The 18815-nt window shown below is 44.0% G+C and overlaps 1 protein-coding gene across 1 annotated transcript in view; it reads left to right on the top strand.

Moving 5' to 3' along the window:
* The window catches only part of LOC306970721 (A disintegrin and metalloproteinase with thrombospondin motifs 2-like), a gene marked incomplete at both ends in the record, with an annotated part of 62748 nt that overhangs the window by 19705 nt on the left and 24228 nt on the right, over nt 1–18815 (top strand). Inside the window, 11 exons of the mRNA XM_079566748.1 lie at nt 403–508; nt 840–983; nt 1813–1945; nt 4217–4330; nt 4422–4567; nt 5448–5540; nt 15155–15237; nt 15298–15431; nt 15511–15634; nt 16385–16465; nt 16750–16913. Of these exons, the coding sequence (XP_079422874.1) occupies nt 403–508; nt 840–983; nt 1813–1945; nt 4217–4330; nt 4422–4567; nt 5448–5540; nt 15155–15237; nt 15298–15431; nt 15511–15634; nt 16385–16465; nt 16750–16913 (1322 nt within the window). The remainder of the gene's footprint in view (nt 1–402; nt 509–839; nt 984–1812; nt 1946–4216; nt 4331–4421; nt 4568–5447; nt 5541–15154; nt 15238–15297; nt 15432–15510; nt 15635–16384; nt 16466–16749; nt 16914–18815) is intronic.

Raw genomic sequence — 18815 nt, 5'->3', positions numbered from 1 at the left:
GAGGGTCTGAGGGTCTGAGAGTCTGAGAGTCTGAGGGTCTGAGGGTCTGAGAGTCTGAGGGTCTGAGGGTCTGAGAGTCTGAGGGTCTGAGAGTCTGAGGGTCTGAGGGTCTGAGGGTCTGAGAGTCTGAGGGTCTGAGGGTCTGAGAGTCTGAGGGTCTGAGAGTCTGAGGGTCTGAGGGTCTGAGAGTCTGAGGGTCTGAGAGTCTGAGGGTCTGAGGGTCTGACGAGTTGTTGAGTTTTTGTTTGGTTGGGAGGTGTCAGCTGATTCTCCTGTTGTACATGTTTTAGGATGCGCCCCGGTCACTGGGATGTGTCAGCTGATTCTCCTGTTTTACATGTTTTAGGATACGCCCCGGTCACTGGGATGTGTCAGCTGATTCTCCTGTTTTACATGTTTTAGGATACGCCCCGGTCACTGGGATGTGTCAGCTGATTCGCTCCTGTGTTTTGGTCATGGATGACGGGTTCTCGTCGGCGTTCACCGCAGCCCACGAGACCGGCCACGTGTGAGATCATTTACGTCATGTTTAATACGTTCATGTTCCGTGTTGTTTGTATGTAGTCTGGGGATGGAGCATGTTTTTAGTATGTTAATGTCCCGTGTTGTATGTATGTAGTCTGGGGATGGAGCATGTTTTTAGTATGTTAATGTTCTGTGTTGTTTGTATGTAGTCTGGGGATGGAGCATGTTTTTAGTATGTTAATGTTCCGTGTTGTTTGTATGTAGTCTGGGGATGGAGCATGTTTTTAGTATGTTAATGTTCCGTGTTGTGTGTATGTAGTCTGGGGATGGAGCATGTTTTTAGTATGTTAATGTTCCGTGTTGTTTGTATGTAGTCTGGGGATGGAGCATGACGGCGAGGCCAACGACTGTGAGGACGACGTGACCCTCGGGAGCATCATGTCTCCTCAGGTCCAGGCCTCGTTCTACAGATACCACTGGTCCAGATGTTCATGGAGGGAGCTGCACCGATACCTGCAGTAAGAGCCGATACTGGACCGATACTGAACCGATACCTGCAGTAAGAGCCGATACTGAACCGATACTCAACCGATACCTGCAGTAAGAGCCGATACTGAACCGATACTGAACCGATACTGAACCGATACTGAACCGATACTGAACCGATACCTGCAGTAACAGCCGATACTGAACCGATACTGAACCGATACTGAACCGATACTGAACTGATACCTGCAGTAAGAGCCGATACTGGACCGATACTCAACCGATACCTGCAGTAAGAGCCGATACTGAACCGATACTGAACCGATACCTGCAGCAAGAGCCGATACTGAACCGATACTGAACTGATACCTGCAGTAAGAGCCGATACTGGACCGATACTGAACTGATACCTGCAGTAAGAGCCGATACTGAACCGATACTCAACCGATACCTGCAGTAAGAGCCGATACTCAACCGATACTCAACCGATACCTGCAGTTAGAGCCGATACTGAACCGATACCTGCAATAAGAGCCGATATTGAACCGATACTCAACCAATACCTGCAGTAAGAGCCGATACTGAACCGATACCTGCAGTAAGAACTGATAATGAACCGATACCTGAGGTAAGAGCCGATACTGAACCGATACTGAACTAATACTTACACTAAGAGCTGATAATGAACCGATACTGAACCGATACCTACAGTAAGGGCCGATACTGAACCGATACTGAACCAATACCTGCAGTAAGAGCCGATACTGAACCGATACTGAACCGATACCTACAGTAAGGGCCGATACTGAACTAGTTCTTACAGTAAGAGCCGATACTGATCCGATCCGGCTCTCTGTGCAGTTCGTACGAGTGCCTGAGGGACGACCCGTTCCTTCAGTCGTGGCCGGTTCAGCCTCAGCTTCCAGGATTCACCTTCAGCATGGACCAGCAGTGTCAGTACGACTGGGGCCACGGCTTCACTACGTGTACTACAGTAAGTACTACTACTGATACTACTACTACTGTTACTACTGCTACTGCTACTGCTACTGCTACTACTGCTACTACTGCTACTGCTACTACTGCTACTACAACTGCTCAGCATGGACCAGCAGTGTCAGTACGACTGGGGCCACGGCTTCACTACGTGTACTACAGTAAGTACAACTACTGATACTACTACTACAGTAAGTACTACTACTGATACTACTACTACTGCTACTGCTACTGCTACTGCTACTACTGCTGCTACTACTGCTCAGCATGGACCAGCAGTGTCAGTACGACTGGGGCCACGGCTTCACTACGTGTACTACAGTAAGTACTACTACTGATACTACTACTACTGTTACTACTACTACTGATACTACTACTACTGTTACTACTGCTACTGCTACTACAACTGCTCAGCATGGACCAGCAGTGTCAGTACGACTGGGGCCACGGCTTCACTACGTGTACTACAGTAAGTACTACTACTGATACTACTACTACAGTAAGTACTACTACTGATACTACTACTACTGCTACTGCTACTGCTACTGCTACTACTGCTGCTACTACTGCTCAGCATGGACCAGCAGTGTCAGTACGACTGGGGCCACGGCTTCACTACGTGTACTACAGTAAGTACTACTACTGATACTACTACTACTGTTACTACTACTACTGATACTACTACTACTGTTACTACTGCTACTGCTACTACAACTGCTCAGCATGGACCAGCAGTGTCAGTACGACTGGGGCCACGGCTTCACTACGTGTACTACAGTAAGTACTATTACTGATACTACTACTGCTGCTACTACTGCTACTACTACTACTGCTCTTTGTAGAAGGTTCATACTGTCTTCTTAGGTTAAGTCTATTATAGTTTTGTTTCTTATAGTAAGACAGAAAGGTTTAGTTTAACCTGCTGGACTAGTGTCGATCACTTCCTGTGATCTTCCTCAGAAGCGCCCCCTGGTGGTGGAGGTGCCGTGTCGTAGCACCTTACATGGATGTTCCAGTCAGTAGGGAGAGCTTACGCCCCCTACTGACCGGCGCCTTCTCCAGGACGGCGTCCCAAGTGTGTGATAAGGTGAACCGGGACGAGGGAGCGTACACCTTATCACACACTTGGGACGCTGTCCTGGAGAAGGCGCCGGTCAGTAGGGGGCGTAAGCTCTCCCTACTGACTGGAACATCCATGTAAGGTGCTACGACACGACACCTCCACCACCAGGGGGCGCTTCTGAGGAAGATCACAGGAAGTGATCGAAACTAGTCAAGCAGCTAAACTAAACCTTTCTGTCTTACTATAAGGAACAAAACTATAATGCTTCTACTGCTACTACTACTACTGCAATACTGTTGGACCCGCATACGTAGTAGTATTTGAAGTACTTGTATTCACAGTACACAGTGCTGGACCCGTGTACGCAGTAGTATTTGAAGTACTTGTATTCGCAGTACACAGTGCTGGACCCGTGTACGCAGTAGTATTTGAAGTACTTGTATTTGCAGTACACAGTGCTGGACCCGTGTACGCAGTAGTATTTAAAGTACTTGTATTCGCAGTACACAGTGCTGGACCCGTGTACGCAGTAGTATTTAAAGTACTTGTATTCGCAGTACACAGTGCTGGACCCGTGTACGCAGTAGTATTTAAAGTACTTGTATTCGCAGTACACAGTGCTGGACCCGTGTACGCAGTAGTATTTGAAGTACTTGTATTCGCAGTACACAGTGCTGGACCCGTGTATGCAGTAGTATTTGAAGTACTTGTATTCGCAGTACACAGTGCTGGACCCGTGTATGCAGTAGTATTTGAAGTACTTGTATTTCACAGTACACAGTGTTGGACCCGTGTATGCAGTAGTATTTAAAGTACTTGTATTCGCAGTACACAGTGCTGGACCCGTGTACGCAGTAGTATTTGAAGTACTTGTATTCGCAGTACACAGTGCTGGACCCGTGTACGCAGTAGTATTTGAAGTACTTGTATTTGCAGTACACAGTGCTGGACCCGTGTAAGCAGTAGTATTTGAAGTACTTGTATTCGCAGTACACAGTGCTGGACCCGTGTAAGCAGTAGTATTTGAAGTACTTGTATTCACAGTACACAGTGCTGGACCCGTGTAAGCAGTAGTATTTGAAGTACTTGTATTCGCAGTACACAGTGTTGGACCCGCATACGCAGTAGTATTTGAAGTATTTGTATTCGCAGTACACAGTGTTGGACCCGCATACGCAGTAGTATTTGAAGTATTTGTATTCGCAGTACACAGTGCTGGACCCGTGTAAGCAGCTGTGGTGCAGTCACTACAATGACCCGTTCTACTGTAAGACGAAGAAAGGGCCTCCTCTGGACGGGACGCGCTGCGCACCTGGACAGGTGAGTCTGAGGCGGGGCCAGTGGGCGGGGCCAGTGGGCGGGGCCTGTGGGAGGGGCCTGTGTTTCCGTGGTAACTGTTTCCCATTGACAGCACTGTTTCCGTGGTAACTGCATGCGCATCACCCCGGACCTGCTCCGCACTCACGGCGCGTGGGGCCAGTGGAGTCCGTTCGGCGCCTGCTCGCGCTCCTGTGGATCCGGCGTCCAGTTCAGGACACGCCGCTGCGACAGCCCCAGGTGAAACTTCCTCTAAGTATTCAAAAATACTACAACAAACGCGGAATTATGAATATAGTTTCTACTAAAGAAAGATACAAAGACATGGGGAGGAGCAAAGTGGTTCAACAGCCCATAAATACATGAGTAACGGAGAATGCTAACTTGATGCTACATGTTAGCATCGGGCTAATGCTAACGGTTAGCTAGCGCTAGCCACAACTGACGTTTTTTCACTTCTACTGAACAATCTGCTGTGAGAAAATATCCACATGGGCCCGATTTACACCTGACTTTATTTATGTGATAAATAAGTTGATATTCCACCAGAAAATGGCTAAAAAGAGGGAAAAATGTTGTTTCTCTAAAGATTCTATTTTCCCCCTCGGCGAAGCCACGCCCCCTTCTATGACGAGATGCGTCTGTATAGATACAGTGCATGTATATTATATTATTTGTATATTTATCACATACAAATAAAGTCAGGTGTAAATCGGGCCCATATGGATATTTTCTCACAGCAGATTGTTCAGTAGAAGTGAAAAAACGGCAGTCGTAGCAAGCGCTAGCTAACGTTAGCATTAGCCAGATGCTACCATGTAGCATCATGTTAGCATTCTCCGTTATTCATGTATTTATGGGCCATTGAACCACCCTCCCCATGTCTTTGCATCTTTCTTTAGTAGAAACTATATTCATAATTCAATGTTTGTTAAAGTAGTTTTTGAATAATTAGAGAAAATGTTCATTTTTTCAAAATTGTTTCCCCCTTAACTGTTTTCAAACATGACCATATATGGGCGACTCCAGAGACGCCGTCTGTATCTGTGGCACTAACCTGGTCCTAAATGATGTCACCGCCTCTGCACCAATCACAGCCCTCATCTCTCTCTGTTCTCAGTCCGGCCAATGGGGGGCGCACCTGTTTCGGAAACAGCTACGAGTTCGGCCTCTGCAACCGAGACCAGCCCTGCCCCGCCCTCACGGACTTCAGGTAACTGCCCCGCCCCCTGCCCCGCCCTCACGGACTTCAGGTAACTGCCCCGCCCCCTGCCCCGCCCTCACGGACTTCAGGTAACTGCCCCGCCCCCTGCCCCGCCCTCACGGACTTCAGGTAACGCCCCCTTTAAATGATCGAAATATTGCTGATCCACAAACATACTGTTACTAAATCATTGGAAGCACAAAGGCTCACGATACATGAACACGATATTCACGTATTTGTTTTTCATGTTGAGTTTGGGGAAGCAGCACAAAACATGTGTTTATCAAACGCTCAGAGTCGACTTCCTGGACTCTAACCCGTCTCCGATAACCTCTGATAAAACCTCTGATAAAACCTCTGATAAAACCTCTGATGAAACCTCTGATGAAACCCCTGATGAAACCTCTGATAAACCTCTGATAAACCTCTGATAAACCTCTGATAAACCTCTGATAAAACCTCTGATGAAACCTCTGATGAAACCTCTGATGAAACCTCTGATGAAACCTCTGATGAAACCTCTGATAAACCTCTGATAAACCTCTGATGAAACCTCTGATAAACCTCTGATAAACCTCTGATGAAACCTCTGATAAACCTCTGATGAAACCTCTGATGAAACCTCTGATAAACCTCTGATAAACCTCTGATGAAACCTCTGATGAAACCTCTGATAAACCTCTGATGAAACCTCTGATAAACCTCTGATGAAACCTCTGATGAAACCTCTGATAAACCTCTGATAAACCTCTGATAAACCTCTGATAAACCTCTGATAAACCTCTGATAAACCTCTGATAAACCTCTGATGAAACCTCTGATAAACCTCTGATAAACCTCTGATGAAACCTCTGATAAACCTCTGATGAAACCTCTGATAAACCTCTGATGAAACCTCTGATGAAACCTCTGATAAACCTCTGATAAACCTCTGATAAACCTCTGATAAACCTCTGATAAACCTCTGATAAACCTCTGATGAAACCTCTGATAAACCTCTGATGAAACCTCTGATAAACCTCTGATGAAACCTCTGATGAAACCTCTGATAAACCTCTGATAAACCTCTGATGAAACCTCTGATGAAACCTCTGATAAACCTCTGATAAACCTCTGATGAAACCTCTGATGAAACCCCTGATGAAACCTCTGATAAACCTCTGATAAACCTCTGATAAACCTCTGATAAACCTCTGATAAAACCTCTGATGAAACCTCTGATGAAACCTCTGATGAAACCTCTGATGAAACCTCTGATGAAACCTCTGATAAACCTCTGATAAACCTCTGATGAAACCTCTGATAAACCTCTGATAAACCTCTGATGAAACCTCTGATAAACCTCTGATGAAACCTCTGATGAAACCTCTGATAAACCTCTGATAAACCTCTGATGAAACCTCTGATGAAACCTCTGATAAACCTCTGATGAAACCTCTGATAAACCTCTGATGAAACCTCTGATGAAACCTCTGATAAACCTCTGATAAACCTCTGATAAACCTCTGATAAACCTCTGATAAACCTCTGATAAACCTCTGATAAACCTCTGATGAAACCTCTGATAAACCTCTGATAAACCTCTGATGAAACCTCTGATAAACCTCTGATGAAACCTCTGATAAACCTCTGATGAAACCTCTGATGAAACCTCTGATAAACCTCTGATAAACCTCTGATAAACCTCTGATAAACCTCTGATAAACCTCTGATAAACCTCTGATGAAACCTCTGATAAACCTCTGATGAAACCTCTGATAAACCTCTGATGAAACCTCTGATGAAACCTCTGATAAACCTCTGATAAACCTCTGATGAAACCTCTGATGAAACCTCTGATAAACCTCTGATAAACCTCTGATAAACCTCTGATGAAACCTCTGATAAACCTCTGATAAACCTCTGATAAACCTCTGATAAACCTCTGATAAACCTCTGATGAAACCTCTGATAAACCTCTGATGAAACCTCTGATGAAACCTCTGATGAAACCTCTGATAAACCTCTGATGAAACCTCTGATAAACCTCTGATAAACCTCTGATAAACCTCTGATGAAACCTCTGATAAACCTCTGATAAACCTCTGATAAACCTCTGATGAAACCTCTGATAAACCTCTGATAAACCTCTGATAAACCTCTGATGAAACCTCTGATGAAACCTCTGATGAAACCTCTGATAAACCTCTGATAAACCTCTGATGAAACCTCTGATGAAACCTCTGATGAAACCTCTGATAAACCTCTGATAAACCTCTGATGAAACCTCTGATGAAACCTCTGATAAACCTCTGATAAACCTCTGATAAACCTCTGATAAACCTCTGATGAAACCTCTGATAAACCTCTGATAAACCTCTGATAAACCTCTGATAAACCTCTGATGAAACCTCTGATAAACCTCTGATAAACCTCTGATGAAACCTCTGATGAAACCTCTGATAAACCTCTGATGAAACCTCTGATAAACCTCTGATGAAACCTCTGATAAACCTCTGATGAAACCTCTGATAAACCTCTGATAAACCTCTGATAAACCTCTGATAAACCTCTGATGAAACCTCTGATAAACCTCTGATAAACCTCTGATAAACCTCTGATAAACCTCTGATGAAACCTCTGATGAAACCTCTGATGAAACCTCTGATAAACCTCTGATGAAACCTCTGATAAACCTCTGATGAAACCTCTGATGAAACCTCTGATGAAACCTCTGATGAAACCTCTGATGAAACCTCTGATAAACCTCTGATGAAACCTCTGATAAACCTCTGATGAAACCTCTGATGAAACCTCTGATGAAACCTCTGATAAACCTCTGATGAAACCTCTGATGAAACCTCTGATAAACCTCTGATAAACCTCTGATGAAACCTCTGATGAAACCTCTGATGAAACCTCTGATAAACCTCTGATAAACCTCTGATGAAACCTCTGATGAAACCTCTGAAACCTCTGATGAAACCTCTGATGAAACCTCTGATAAACCTCTGATGAAACCTCTGATAAACCTCTGATGAAACCTCTGATGAAACCTCTGATGAAACCTCTGATGAAACCTCTGATAAACCTCTGATAAACCTCTGATGAAACCTCTGATGAAACCTCTGATGAAACCTCTGATGAAACCTCTGATGAAACCTCTGATGAAACCTCTGATAAACCTCTGATAAACCTCTGATAAACCTCTGATGAAACCTCTGATGAAACCTCTGATAAACCTCTGATGAAACCTCTGATGAAACCTCTGATGAAACCTCTGATGAAACCTCTGATAAACCTCTGATAAACCTCTGATGAAACCTCTGATGAAACCTCTGATGAAACCTCTGATGAAACCTCTGATGAAACCTCTGATGAAACCTCTGATGAAACCTCTGATAAACCTCTGATAAACCTCTGATAAACCTCTGATGAAACCTCTGATAAACCTCTGATGAAACCTCTGATAAACCTCTGATGAAACCTCTGATGAAACCTCTGATGAAACCTCTGATGAAACCTCTGATGAAACCTCTGATGAAACCTCTGATGAAACCTCTGATGAAACCTCTGATAAACCTCTGATGAAACCTCTGATGAAACCTCTGATGAAACCTCTGATGAAACCTCTGATAAACCTCTGATAAACCTCTGATGAAACCTCTGATGAAACCTCTGATGAAACCTCTGATGAAACCTCTGATGAAACCTCTGATGAAACCTCTGATGAAACCTCTGATGAAACCTCTGATGAAACCTCTGATGAAACCTCTGATGAAACCTCTGATGAAACCTCTGATAAACCTCTGATGAAACCTCTGATGAAACCTCTGATGAAACCTCTGATGAAACCTCTGATGAAACCTCTGATGAAACCTCTGATGAAACCTCTGATGAAACCTCTGATAAACCTCTGATGAAACCTCTGATGAAACCCCTGATAAAACCTCTGATAAACCTCTGATAAACCTCTGATAAACCTCTGATGAAACCTCTGATAAACCTCTGATGAAACCTCTGATGAAACCTCTGATGAAACCTCTGATAAACCTCTGATAAAACCTCTGATAAACCTCTGATAAACCTCTGATGAAACCTCTGATAAACCTCTGATGAAACCTCTGATGAAACCTCTGATGAAACCTCTGATGAAACCTCTGATGAAACCTCTGATGAAACCTCTGATGAAACCTCTGATGAAACCTCTGATAAACCTCTGATGAAACCTCTGATAAACCTCTGATGAAACCTCTGATGAAACCTCTGATAAACCTCTGATGAAACCTCTGATAAACCTCTGATGAAACCTCTGATAAACCTCTGATGAAACCTCTGATAAACCTCTGATGAAACCTCTGATGAAACCTCTGATGAAACCTCTGATAAACCTCTGATAAACCTCTGATAAACCTCTGATGAAACCTCTGATGAAACCTCTGATGAAACCTCTGATGAAACCTCTGATGAAACCTCTGATGAAACCTCTGATGAAACCTCTGATGAAACCTCTGATGAAACCTCTGATAAACCTCTGATGAAACCTCTGATGAAACCTCTGATGAAACCTCTGATGAAACCTCTGATGAAACCTCTGATGAAACCTCTGATGAAACCTCTGATGAAACCTCTGATAAACCTCTGATGAAACCTCTGATGAAACCCCTGATAAAACCTCTGATAAACCTCTGATAAACCTCTGATAAACCTCTGATGAAACCTCTGATAAACCTCTGATGAAACCTCTGATGAAACCTCTGATGAAACCTCTGATAAACCTCTGATGAAACCTCTGATGAAACCTCTGATAAACCTCTGATGAAACCTCTGATAAACCTCTGATGAAACCTCTGATGAAACCTCTGATAAACCTCTGATGAAACCTCTGATAAACCTCTGATGAAACCTCTGATGAAACCTCTGATAAACCTCTGATAAACCTCTGATGAAACCTCTGATAAACCTCTGATGAAACCTCTGATGAAACCTCTGATGAAACCTCTGATAAACCTCTGATAAACCTCTGATAAACCTCTGATGAAACCTCTGATGAAACCTCTGATGAAACCTCTGATGAAACCTCTGATGAAACCTCTGATGAAACCTCTGATGAAACCTCTGATGAAACCTCTGATGAAACCTCTGATGAAACCTCTGATAAACCTCTGATGAAACCTCTGATGAAACCTCTGATGAAACCTCTGATGAAACCTCTGATGAAACCTCTGATGAAACCTCTGATGAAACCTCTGATGAAACCTCTGATAAACCTCTGATGAAACCTCTGATGAAACCCCTGATAAAACCTCTGATAAACCTCTGATAAACCTCTGATAAACCTCTGATGAAACCTCTGATAAACCTCTGATGAAATCTCTGATGAAACCTCTGATGAAACCTCTGATGAAACCTCTGATGAAACCTCTGATAAACCTCTGATGAAACCTCTGATGAAACCTCTGATGAAACCCCTGATAAAACCTCTGATAAACCTCTGATAAACCTCTGATGAAACCTCTGATGAAACCTCTGATAAACCTCTGATGAAACCTCTGATGAAACCTCTGATGAAACCTCTGATGAAACCTCTGATAAAACCTCTGATAAACCTCTGATGAAACCTCTGATAAACCCCTGATAAAACCTCTGATAAACCTCTGATGAAACCTCTGATGAAACCTCTGATGAAACCTCTGATAAAACCTCTGATGAAACCTCTGATGAAACCTCTGATGAAACCTCTGATGAAACCTCTGATAAACCTCTGATGAAACCTCTGATGAAACCTCTGATGAAACCTCTGATGAAACCTCTGATGAAACCTCTGATGAAACCTCTGATAAAACCTCTGATAAACCTCTGATAAACCTCTGATAAACCTCTGATAAACCTCTGATGAAACCTCTGATGAAACCTCTGATGAAACCCCTGATGAAACCTCTGATGAAACCTCTGATGAAACCTCTGATGAAACCTCTGATGAAACCTCTGATGAAACCTCTGATGAAACCTCTGATAAAACCTCTGATAAACCTCTGATAAACCTCTGATAAACCTCTGATAAACCTCTGATGAAACCTCTGATGAAACCTCTGATGAAACCCCTGATGAAACCTCTGATGAAACCTCTGATAAAGCCTCTCCAGACCCTCCTCAGCCTCAGCCCGACTCGCAGGCGGCTCGTGTTTACAGATCACAGTTTGTTCTTTGCTCGGAGCTTTGGCACATGTTTAGTAGAAATAATATTTGTGCTGAGCTGATGACGTTCAGTCTCTCTGGAGCAGGTGGTACAGGGGTTTATGCGCCAGCGACTTCCGAATTCCGTAAGTGAGTGAACCACTTCCGGTCACCGTGTTATTTAATCGGAGCAAGAACTTTTGAGCAGCTGAAAACTCTGTCACTTGTTTTACCCATCGGAAAACGGGTCTAAATCGCTCCACTACGCAGAGCTACAAATCCTTCTCTGCTCAAACGAGAGACTCCAGGAGTAAAAGTCGCGTATTTATTGAATGCTAACGCTTGCGGAGCCGTAGCTATCATTAAGCTAGCTTTAGCCGCCTCACCCGACGCACTTTATTTAAACTCATGTTCTGCCCCCGGACGTGTATTTGCATCGTCTGTGATCACGAACAAAACACAAGAGCCAGTTTTAATAACGTATATTCAACAGAAGAACTGAGGCGTTATTGATGTAACCGGACTCTTACGATGCTGTGGCTGCTCTTCTGTAGAAACATTAAGCCTGTTCTGAAGCCTTTATGGCTCCACAAGCGTTAGCGTTCAATAAATACGCGACTTTTACTCCTGGAATCTCTCGTTTGAGCAGTGAAGGATTTGTAGCTCTGCGTAGTGGAGCTATTGTGACCCGTTTTCCGATGTGTAAAACAAGTGACAGAGTTTTCAGCTGCTCAAAAGTTCGGTGACCGGAAGTGGTTTACTCACTTATGGAATGCGGAAGTCGTTAGCACAGAACCCAAATATAACACTAAATACTGCAGATTCTCTTGAACATGTCACACCTTTCTTCAGGGTCAGTGCTGGATCGTCTGCTCCGGAGGGACGGTCTGCTGTTTGTATAGATCTATGAGTCGGTTTGTCTAAAAATACAAATAATCCTAATCCTTAAGGTTTAACCCCTTAACTCCCACCTGAACCGAGCACATTTTCTCCAGTTTGGCTTTACCCCAATCCAAAAGCTGCTGGAAAAAAGATATGAAAATAGCAACAAAACAATGATGGAAATGTGACAAAAAAGTGAGAAAACATTGACAAAAAAAAGTGACGAAAAATTTATGAAAAAATGTCAAAAATGTCACAAAAAATGGACAAAAAATGGACAAAAAATTGATAAAAAATGGACCAAAAAATATCAAAAATGTGACAAAAAAATGATAAAAAATTGACGAAAAAACATCAAAAATGTGACAAAAAAAGTGACAAAAAATAGATTAAAAATGTGACAAAAAATTCCAAAAAAACGATAAAAAAAAATGTCAAAAATGTGACAAAAAAAGTGACAAAAAATAGATTAAAAATGGACGAAAAAATGACAAAAAAGTGACACAAAATTACAAAAAATCGATAAAAAAAAAATGTAAAAAATGTGACAAAAAATGTATCAAAAATGTGATAAAAAATTACAAAAAAGTTACCAAAATGAGTTGAATCCCCAACAAAAAAATGTTGGGGAAAAAATGTGATGACGTGAGGAAAAAGATCCTCTGGGTTCAGGCGGGAGTTCAGAGGTGAACCATTTCTCTGGCCCTAACCTTCATTTGTGTCACGATATCTCACGTTTTCACAGCAGACTGTCCCTCCGGAGCAGAACATCTCGCACTGACCTTTCTTCAGGACCAGCAGCACCAGGACTTGGATCTGTGTTTCTCTGATTCCTGATTCCTGATCCCACAATGATTTAAAGGGATTTTTCAGGATTTTTTGTTACGTAGGGCCTCATGTCCTCGTTATCCAGAGAGTTGTTGATTTCTGGGGATTTTTAAAACAATGTATTCATGCAGGTCTTATGTTTGAAGAGTTTCGTGGTGCTAGGCTAGTGCTAGGCTAGTGCTAGGCTAGTGCATGTCTATGGTAACTCGTAGCCTGCATTAAAACAGTCTGAGCACAGAGCACCTGAGGCAAATCACTAAAACACCAGACTAACCAAAGAAACGTCTGTGTCGACTGAATATTGTTCTTAAATATAACCATTTTGCATTTAAAATAACTTATATCTGAGCAGCATCAGCTTCCTGGTTGTAGCGGCGCCGCGGCGGAGTGATCTGCTCGGTGACCGGATCTACAGTCGTTTGTTTACCTGCGGCCGCATCACTACACCTGGAATTTACAAAGAAGCTTCTACAAGTCAGATATGGCAACGTTTGAGGTTTTTAATGCAGGCTACGAGTTACCATAGACATGCACTAGCCTAGCACTAGCCTAGCATTATGCTGCGTCCACACCAAACGCGGCCGGCGCTTCCAAAGCGTCAGGTTTACATTTAAAATACATGGAGGACACGCCTCCGGGGGGCGTCAAGATGTGGGAAATGTTGAACTCTTTGGCAAAATTTGCGAGCGTCGACCAATCAGGAGCTTCCCCCCATAGTGACGTACGTTGTAGCTGAGCCACCGGGGCAGATTCTACGCCGGCCCCACAGATGTAAACAAGTCACAAGTCACGGAGGTTTAGCTTCTTTGTGAACCGGAGCTACAGCCGCTCTGGGACTTTTACAAAGACACATCAGAGTTTCTTTATCTAAACACCAGGATTAAAAGCGGCGACAAGAAAGGTTATTTCAGAGGCTGAATCTGCGCTGGGAATGAGTTTGGGCCTCGAGGAGCCTGTTGTAGCATTAGCACCGGAGGAGGCTAATGCTAAGCTAAACCTCCGGTCCTCACGTGAAAACGAGAAATCTGCACAAATAAAGTCAATGAAGATCAATGATCACACACTGAGCTGGGCTGATGTTGTAGTTTATTACTCACATCATCTACAATGAGCTCCGGGAGAAAACCATAGCTTGTTAGCTCAGTTAGCTCAGTTAGCTCAGTTAGCTCAGTTAGCTCAGTTAGCTCAGTTAGCTCGCATTGAGCTCCGGTTTTCTCCCATGACAACAAGCATTAAGCACTAATAACATCAGTGAATCCGTAACGACAGAGAGCAGCTTTATGACGATCTCACACTGAGCCTTCACACATTTGTGGTTTATTGCAGACTTTCAATCAACAATGAGCTGTATCAGGTGTATTTCAGGCAACAGCTACTTCCAAGATGCTACGAACAGACTCTGAGCTGACGCCAGAGCGTCTGACGCCCGGTGACATTTGTGACGAGCGTCTGACTTTAGTAAAGCACAAGCTCCAACAACGGGCTTGAGGCGCGTTTTTGACGCCTCAAAAGGTGTTTGGTGTGGACGCAGCATTAGCCGAGCACAACTAACTCTTCAAATGTAAGGACTGCATGAATAAATAAAAAAAATCTCCAGAAATCAACAACACTCTGGATAATGAGGAAATGAAGTAAAAAACCCTGAAATATCCTTTAAATCAGTGGAATCCGGAACCAGAGGAGCCGCCCTCACCTCTGACCTCTGACCTCTCACCTCTGACCTCTGACCTCTGACCTCTGACCCGTGTGTCCTTCAGGGCGGAGCAGTGCAAAGTGTGGAACCCGTTTTTCGAACACAATGGAACCAAACACCACTGGCTCCCCCTGCAGCACGCGGACCGTAAGTGCAAGTCTTAACGTTCTCCTGTTCCACCTGATCCAGCCTCTTCTGTTCCTGCAGCTGACGAGCGCTGCCGCCTGTTCTGCGTTTCCGCGGAGACGGGCGCCGCCGTGCACATGGGCAGAATGGTGCATGATGGGACGTTGTGTTCGTACGACGACCAGCACAGCGTCTGCGTGCGCGGAGAGTGTGAGGTCAGAGTCGCTTTAGCCTTTTCCCTTCACGGCGTTTTCACGGCGTTTTCACGGCTGAACCGAAACCTTCCCGTTGCAGCACGTGGGCTGTGACGGACAGATCGCCTCGGACAGGACTGAGGATCGCTGCGGCGTCTGCGGCGGCGACAACGGCAGCTGCAGGGTCGTCAAGGGCAACTTCACCAGGAGCGCCCGCAAAAACGGTACGATATGATACTCAGGAGCCGGTATCGAGACTCAGGAGCCGGTATCGAGACTCAGGAGTCAGTATCGAGACTCAGGAGCCGGTATCGAGACTCAGGAGTCAGTATCGAGACTCAGGAGCCGGTATCGAGACTCACGAGTCGGTATCGAGACTCAGGAGCGAGTATCGATACTCACGAGCGAGTATCGATACTCAGGAGCCGGTATCGATACTCACGAGCGAGTATCGATACTCACGAGCCGGTATCGATACTCACGAGTCAGTATCGAGACTCAGGAGCCGGTATCGATACTCACGAGCCGGTATCGAGACTCAGGAGCCGGTATCGAGACTCACGAGCCAGTATCGATACTCACGAGCGAGTATCGATACTCAGGAGCCGGAATCGATACTCACGAGCTGGTATCGATACTCAGGAGCCGGTATCGATACTCACGAGCCGGTATCGATACTCAGGAGCCGGTATCGAGACTCAGGAGCCGGTATCGATACTCACGAGCCGGTATCGATACTCAGGAGTCAGTATCGAGACTCAGGAGCCGGTATCGATACTCACAAGCCAGTATCGATACTTCTCATGAGCCAGTATTGATCTTCCGGACGATCCGATACGTATTGCAATACAGTTAATTTAAAATATGTAAAAAGGTTTTTTAACCAAAATCCATTTGACATATTATTTATTTGTTGAAATGTAAAGTGCAATATAAAAAATATAAATAAATGTATTATTATTATTTATTTTTAGGTTTCCTCAAAATCCTGGAGATCCCCAAAGGAGCGCGCCACCTGCTGGTCACAGAGTTCAAGTCCACGCCACACGTGCTCGGTGCGTTTGGTCAGATATTAGTTATACTGTTCATGGTATTAGTTATATTTATGTTATTAATGATCATGTTATTAATGATCATGTTATTAATGATCATGTTGTTAATTATCATGTTATTAATTATCATGTTATTATTATGTTGTTATTATGTTATTAATGATCATGTTATTAATGATCATGTTATTAATGATCATGTTATTATCATGTTATTAATGATCATGTTATTATTATGTTATTAATGATCATAAACAAACCTTTAAAAACATTTCTCTCCGACGTTGCAGCGATGAAGAACATCGACACCGGACACGTCTTCCTCAACGATGAGCACCAGGTCCCAGAATCCCGCGGGGTGGTGGAGGGGGGCGTGTTCTGGGAGTATGTAAATGAGGAGGAGGCGGAGTCAGTGCAGACGGCCGGCCCCCTGAGCTACAACGTCCTGCTCATGGTAAAACTTTAGCTTCATTTACAGAAAATAACTCAAACGATGCCTTCAGGTTCCTCTGGTTATTATAATATTCTCGTGTTGCCTTCAGGTGCCTCTGGTTATTACATTATTCCTGTGTTGTCTTCAGGTGCCTCTGGTTATTATAATATCCCCGTGTTGCCTTCAGGTGCCTCTGGTTATTACATTATCCCCGTGTTGCCTTCAGGTGCCTCTGGTTATTACATTATTCCCGTGTTGCCTTCAGGTGCCTCTGGTTATTATAATATTCCCGTGTTGCCTTCAGGTGCCTCTGGTTATTATAATATTCCCGTGTTGCCTTCATGTGCCTCTGGTTATTACATTATTCCCGTGTTGCCTTCAGGTGCCTCTGGTTATTACATTATTCCTGTGTTGTCTTCAGGTGCCTCTGGTTATTATATTATTCCCGTGTTGCCTTCAGGTGCCTCTGGTTATTACATTATTCTCGTGTTGCCTTCAGGTGCCTCTGGTTATTGCATTATTCCCGTGTTGCCTTCAGGTGCCTCTGGTTATTACATTATTCTCGTGTTGCCTTCAGGTGCCTCTGGTTATTACATTATTCCCGTGTTGCCTTCAGGTGCCTCTGGTAATTACATTATTCCTGTGTTGCCTTCAGGTGCCTCTGGTTATTACATTATTCTCGTGTTGCCTTCAGGTGCCTCTGGTTATTATATTATTCTCGTGTTGCCTTCAGGTGCCTCTGGTTATTACATTATTCTCGTGTTGCCTTCAGGTGCCTCTGGTTATTACATTATTCTCGTGTTGCCTTCAGGTGCCTCTGGTTATTATAATATTCCCGTGTTGCCTTCAGGTGCCTCTGGTTATTACATTATTCCCGTGTTGCCTTCAGGTGCCTCTGGTTATTATATTATTCCCGTGTTGCCTTCAGGTGCCTCTGGTTATTGTATTATTCCCGTGATGCCTTCAGGTGCCTCTGGTTATTATAATATTCCTGTGTTGCCTTCAGGTGCCTCTGGTTATTACATTATTCCGGTGTTGCCTTCAGGTGCCTCTGGTTATTGTATTATTCCCGTGTTGCCTTCAGGTGCCTCTGGTTATTATAATATTCCCGTGTTGCCTTCAGGTGCCTCTGGTTATTACATTATTCCCGTGTTGCCTTCAGGTGCCTCTGGTTATTATAATATTCCCGTGTTGCCTTCAGGTGCCTCTGGTTATTATAATATTCCCGTGTTGCCTTCAGGTGCCTCTGGTTATTATAATATTCCCGTGTTGCCTTCAGGTTCCTCTGGTTATTATAATATTCCCGTGTTGCCTTCAGGTGCCTCTGGTTATTATAATATTCCCGTGTTGCCTTCAGGTGCCTCTGGTTATTATAATATTCCCGTGTTGCCTTCAGGTGCCTCTGGTTATTTCATTATTCCCGTGTTGCCTTCAGGTGCCTCTGGTTATTACAATATTCCCGTGTTGCCTTCAGGTGCCTCTGGTTATTACATTATTCCCGTGTTGCCTTCAGGTGCCTCTGGTTATTACATTATTCCCCGTGTTGCCTTCAGGTGCCTCTGGTTATTATATTATTCCCGTGTTGCCTTCAGGTGCCTCTGGTTATTATAATATTCCCGTGTTGCCTTCAGGTGCCTCTGGTTATTACATTATTCCCATGTTGCCTTCAGGTGCCTCTGGTTATTATAATATTCCCGTGTTGCCTTCAGGTGCCTCTGGTTATTACATTATTCCCATGTTGCCTTCAGGTGCCTCTGGTTATTATATTATTCCCGTGTTGCCTTCAGGTGCCTCTGGTTATTATAATATTCCCGTGTTGCCTTCAGGAGCCTCTGGTTATTACATTATTCCCGTGTTGCCTTCAGGTGCCTCTGGTTATTACATTATTCCCGTGTTGCCTTCAGGAGCCTCTGGTTATTACAT

The sequence above is a fragment of the Gobius niger genome (assembly GCF_951799975.1).
Source record: "Gobius niger genome assembly, chromosome: 11".
Taxonomy (NCBI): domain Eukaryota; kingdom Metazoa; phylum Chordata; class Actinopteri; order Gobiiformes; family Gobiidae; genus Gobius; species Gobius niger.
Note: the sequence above shows the minus strand (reverse complement) of the source record. Positions and strands in the feature narration are given on the sequence as shown.